General features: G+C 57.0%; 1 protein-coding gene across 1 annotated transcript; it reads right to left on the bottom strand.

Annotated features, from left to right (window-relative positions):
• Positions 1-3,167: 3,167 nt before the first annotated feature.
• On the bottom strand, positions 3,168-3,355 carry LOC135883473 (small integral membrane protein 43-like). Its single transcript, XM_065410608.1, is given in 2 exon segments — positions 3,168-3,289; positions 3,292-3,355. Coding segments are annotated over 2 exon segments (186 nt in total).
• Positions 3,356-5,745: the final 2,390 nt, after the last annotated feature.

Genomic DNA, 5,745 nt, shown 5'->3' with positions numbered 1-5,745 from the left:
CAAGGGAACTGGAGTATCTGAGGGAATTTCTTGTATGACTTCTGGTTAGCCAGTCGGGTAAAACTGAAGTCCTCTCTGTTTGGCTGGTTTGGTGTGCCTTAATAATAAAGGACACCCAGTCTTGGGCTGTGATTGCTCTGCTCTAAGCAATTTGTCCTGAATTGATACTCTCAGTTGTGTCCCGCCAGAGGCCGCTTCGTTACAAGCTGTAAGCAAGCTGTCCTTGTTTCTCCCCCCACAGTGTTATCCTCCCTTTTGCCCCCGGTTATCTTACTTTTCTTTGCTGTCTCTGTGTGTCTGTGTGCACAACAAAACTTAACGGACTGAGGAGAAAAGGCTCTTTCTTCATTCAACACACAGTGGTTGGTGAGGGTGGAGTTTACAGGGAAGAAAATGCAATGGAGGGGACAGTTTGGTAAGGAACAACACAGATAAGTGTCACATTACTCTGGCTCATTGCTGAAACTGGCTTTCAAAGCTTCACAGAGATGCAGAGCCCCTCAATGTGCTCTTCTTATTGCCCTGGTTTCTGGCTGCTCAAAATTGGCTGCCAGGCAATCTACCTCAACCCCCCACCACGGCGGAAACTTTTCTTCCTTTGTTTCAAGATATTATGGAGCACACATCAGGCAGCAATAAGAATGGGAATATTGCTTTCACTGAGGTCTAACCTAGCAAGCAAACAACGCTAGCGACCTTTTAAACATCCAAAGGCACATTCCACCACCATTCTGCACTTGCTCAGCCTATGGTTGAACTGGTCCTTACTGCTGTCCAGGCTGCCTGTGTACAGCTTCATGAGCCATGGGAGCAAGGGGTAGGCTGGGCCTCCCAGGATCATGATTGGCATTTCAACATCACCAATGGTTATTTTGCAATCTGGAAAGAAAGTCCCTGCTTGCAGCTTTCTGAACAGATCTGTGTTCCTAAAGATGCGCACATCATACACCTTTCCTGACCATCCCACGTTGATGTCAGTGAAACAGCCCTGTGATCCACCGGCACTTGCAACACCATTGAGAAGTACCCCTTTCAGTTTATGTACTCTTTGGCAAGGTGGTCTGGTGCCAAGATAGTGATATGCTTTCTGTCTGTCGCCCCACCGCAGTTAGGGAACCCCATTGCAGCAAAACTATCCACTATGTCCTGCATATTGCCCAGAGTCACTACCCTTCTTAGCAGAAGTCTGTTCATGGCCCCGCAAACTTAGATCGATCCCACGGTAGATTTACTGACTCCAAATTGATACCCCACTGACCGGTAGCAGTCTGGCATTGCAAGCTTCCACAGAGCCATCGCCACTCGCTTCTCCACTGTCAGAGCAGCTCTCATTTTAGTATTGCTGCACTTCAGGGCTGGGGAAAGCTCTTCACACAGTTCCTGGAAAGTGGCCTTACACATTCGAAAGTTCTGCAGCTACTGCTCGTCATCCCATAGCTGCATAATGATGCGGTCCCACCAGTTAGTGCTTGTTTCCTGGGCCCAGAAATGGCACTCAACCATGTCAAGGTGATGCGTGACTGTCGCCAGCAACTGCGAATTGCTCTGTTCTATGTCTTCTGGCAGAACAGCTTGCATGGCATCACATTGTTCCACGTGGCGGCTCCTGTACTGGCTGTGTAAATACTGCAGGATAAGGCGCGAGGTCTTTGTAATGCTCACAACAACAATGTACAGCTCAGCGGGATCCATACTTATCATGCTATCGCATCTGCGCAGATAACCCAGGCTTGCAAAAAAGGCTTGGTTTGTTTGACGTTGATTTGCGAGGGAGGGAGGTAAGTGCATCATGGGAGGCTAACACCATGTTCCCATAACCACCCGCACCAATGTTTTGTTGCAATCCCAACCCAAAATTCCACTCAGCTACATGCACTGTGGGATAGCTACCTACAGTGCAGTGCTCCATGCGTCGATGCAAGCCCTGCTAGTGAGGATGCACTCTGCCGACACAACGAGCGTAGTGTGGACATGCAAGATTGAATTACTTAAATTGGAGGCTCAATGTCAACTTACGTTAAGTCGTCTTAACTTTGTAGTGTAGACGTGGCCTCAATGGCTCCCATTCAGGTTTTCTGCTCAGTGGGTTGCAGAGGGTGCAGCGGTCAGTGGAAGAGCTGAGATGAGAACTCCTGGCACCTGGTTTGTTAGTCAGGGCTCTGGGGTATCTTGAGGGGGAGTCTTTGCATGTGTCTCTCGCACACACGGCCATACACACCAACCAACAGGTGACAGTTCCCTGCAGATGCAGGAATGTGTGACAGACCTGCCAAAGTTATGAGGTCCGTCCAGCCCGCTTCTCTGCTCATCCCATTGTTCACCCTTAAATTGCTTTTAAAAGCTCCCTCTGTTCACTTCTGCTGGAATCGTACACACTTTCAGAGTAAAAAAGCTAAAACCCAGCAATGTTAAACCGAGCCAGGGACATGAAACTGCTAGATCACAACTAAAATAACACAAACCATTCCCCAAGCTACATGTTTAGTAAAGTCACAACTGCTCTACTCTGCCACCTACTGACTGGGGTCTGATCAACACTGAAAAGTTATATCAAGACATAGCTATGACCCCTGCCCCAAACTGACGTAGCTATGCTGCCATGACCCCCAGTGTAGACTCACCTCTGACAACAGAGGGCTTCCCGTCAGCATAGCTAGCATTGTTTGGGGGGGGGGGACTGGTGTTCCTGCTGCGTCTACACTAGAGGGCTATGCAGGCATAGCTACGCCAATAGAGTCTCTAATGTAGACATACCCTTAGCCCAGTAGTGTAGCTAGCAGGGTGCAGGGGAAGCAGCCGCTTCCCCTGCCTTTCCAAAAGCGACCGGAGGAGGGGGGGGGGGGCGCGGCATGCGGCCCGCAGCGCGGCCCGGCAGCCGCGGCCGGAGGAGCAAGTGGGGGCGCAGGCTGGCGGCCTGCAGCGCAGCCGGCAGCCATGGGGGGGGCGGCGGGCGCGGCCGGAGGAGCGGGGGGGGGCGTGGCCGGAGGAGCGGGGGGGGCGCGGCATGCGGCCCGCAGCGCGACCCGGCAGCCGCGGCTGGAGGAGCGAGGGGTGGCGCAGGCTGGCGGCCCGCAGCGCGGCCGCCAGCCATGGGGGGGCATCCTGCAGCGGGGACCCCCCCCCCCATCCATCTCCAGACTGCGCCCGGACCCTGCCACGGGCCGGAATCACAGGGCTTGCTCGCAGCACGAGCCCCAGGGCTCCCGCAGGGACAGGCGGCCCGGCTGCAGAGCCCAGGCGCTGGCCACGGAGTTCTTCAGCTGCTTGATAAGCAGGAAGAGCAGGAGCCCAGGAGGAGGAGCAGGAGGAAGAAGAGCACCAGGTAGAGCAGCAAGTTGAACTCCAACCACGCCATGCAGCCGCTGCCAGGGGAACCCGGGCAGGAGGAGGGAAGTTGCTCAGTAGGGGAGTCTCTTCCCCCCGCACACACGCTGGGGATGCACCGGCAGGGCAGAGCGGGGGCGGGGCGCGACAGGTGGGAGGGTTTCCTGCGCAGGGCTCGGCCCGCTGGCCGGAGGGCAAGCCGCCGAAACATGCCCAGGGCAAAGTGAGTCCTAGCGTGGTAAAGAACAGCTGCCTGGACAGGGGCCCGCGGGCTGCAGCTCGCTGCCCACCTCGGCGCGTCCGGGCCCCTGGGCAGCGCTCGGTTGCTGCAGGAGCAGGGGCGAAGGCATCCTGGGCTCTCTTCCCCCTCTTCTGGTCATCGTGGTGCAGGGGACGATCAGTGAGGGGCGCAGGCAGGTGTAGCGCACGAGAGGCAGCTCCACCTCCAGCTCTGACCCTCCCGGACGGACCGACGCTTCAAAACGATCCACTGAAAACAGTCCCGGCTTGCTGCGAAGCCCCCCAGGCGGAGCTGCTGGCTCTGGGGCCACGGAACAAAGGGCAGCCCCTTCCAGGGGTGGGTCAGGGCCGCTGGCTCCGCTCACATGACGCAACTTCCAGGATGGGGAGAAATCGCTGTGCTGAACCTTCTCAGTGTCACTAGGCAGAGCCAGGCTGCAGCTGTCCGGAACAATTTTGCATTGGGAAAGAAAGTCTTCGCAGGCTCATCACTGTCAGCTTTTGGGGAGGGGGCAGGTTGCCCTTTCCTCAGAAGCCTTTGGCTTCTGTTCTAGCCCCTCTCATAGACTTGACACTGGACCAACTGGCCCCATGAGCTGATCCAGGATAGTTCCTAGATTCTGAACAGAGATGATTTTTCTTCTGGCCTCAGTGTAAAAGGGGCCCTGCTTAGCTTCAAATCTAAAGGGTGGGCATTTAATCGCTCCACTGCCCTGATTAAGCTGGGATACAGTGAAAATGATTCATAGCCTGAATGGCTCCAGGTGGGCGTGGCTGGAGGAGTGGGGGGGGGCACAGCATGGCGGCGGGAGGAGCGAGGGGGGGGGGGCACGGCAGGGCCGGATAGGGTGACCAGATCGGCAGCCCAGCCCCGTTCGTTCCCCTGCGGGACCCGAGCGGGATGGGGGGCTGGGGCCTGCTGCCCCCACTCCGGGGCCGCCGTGGGATAGCAACAGCTCGGCAGCAGCCCAGACGCGACTGGCCAGTGGCTGGGCGCAGCGTGTGTGCTGCTGGGTCCCCGCAGCAGGCCCAGGCTCGGGGGGTTCGGGGGCGCCAGAGCCGCAGCCACCGAGCTTGGCCTCGGCCGCTTCCTCCCCCCGTGGCAGTGGGAGCTGCAGCAGCGGCTGCTCCCAAGTCCTGCTGCCCGGGGGGGAGAACAGCCACCGCCTGGCCCCGCGGGCCGCCCCCCTACTCTCCCTACCGCCCGACTGAGTCCTGCCTGCACACGGGGCCAGGCCGGACTCTCACTCACCCTGGCCCGGCGCTTTCCCTGCGTCTCCCGGGCCTCCCTCCACAAGCGCCAGAGGGAGGAAGAGGCGGGGATTCGGGGAGGGAGCCAATGGGGGAAGGAGGGGGCGGAGTCGGGGGGGGCGCGAGCACTTCCGGGCTCCAGAGTATTTGCTTGTTTGTCCAGTGTCCCGACCTAACATTGGTCGGGACGCGGGACAAACAAGGAAATATCGGGACAGTCCCAATAAAATCGGGACGTCTGGTCACCCTAGGGCCGGAGGAGCCATGGGGGGGGAGGGGCAGGGCGGCCAGAGGAGGTGCTAAGGGGGCGTGGCCAGAGGAGGAGCCTAGGGGGGGCGCCTTTTTTATGTTTGCTCCCCCTCCTCCTCTTAGAAGCTGGCTACGCCACTGCCTTAGCCCTGGTCTACACTACGAGTTTAGGTCGAATTTAGCAGCGTTACATCGATTTAACCCTGCACCCGTCCACACAACGAAGCCGTTTTTTTCGACTTAAAGAGCTCTTAAAATCTATTTCTGCCTCCTCCCCCAACGAGGGGATTAGCGCTGAAATCGACCTTACCGGGTCGAATTTGGGGTAGTGTGGTCGCAATTCGACAGTATTGGCCTCCGGGAGCTATCCCAGAGTGCTCCGTTGTGACCACTCTGGACAGCACTCTCAACTCAGATGCACTGGCCAGGTAGACAGGAAAAGGCCCGCGAACTTTTGAATCTCATTTCCTGTTTGGCCAGACTGGCAATCTGCAGGTGAGTGCAGATCTCATCAGCAAAGGTGACCATGATGGAGTCCCAGAATTGCAAAAGAGCTCCAGCATGGACTGAACGGGAGGTACAGTATCTGATCGCTGTATGGGGAGACGAATCCGTGCTATCAGAACTCTGTTCCAAAAGATGAAATGCCCAAACATTTGAAAAAATCTCCAAGGGCATGAA

The sequence above is a fragment of the Emys orbicularis genome, chromosome 9 (genome assembly GCF_028017835.1).
Source record: "Emys orbicularis isolate rEmyOrb1 chromosome 9, rEmyOrb1.hap1, whole genome shotgun sequence".
Lineage (NCBI taxonomy): Eukaryota > Metazoa > Chordata > Testudines > Emydidae > Emys > Emys orbicularis.
This window is presented reverse-complemented; position numbering and strand designations above follow the sequence as displayed.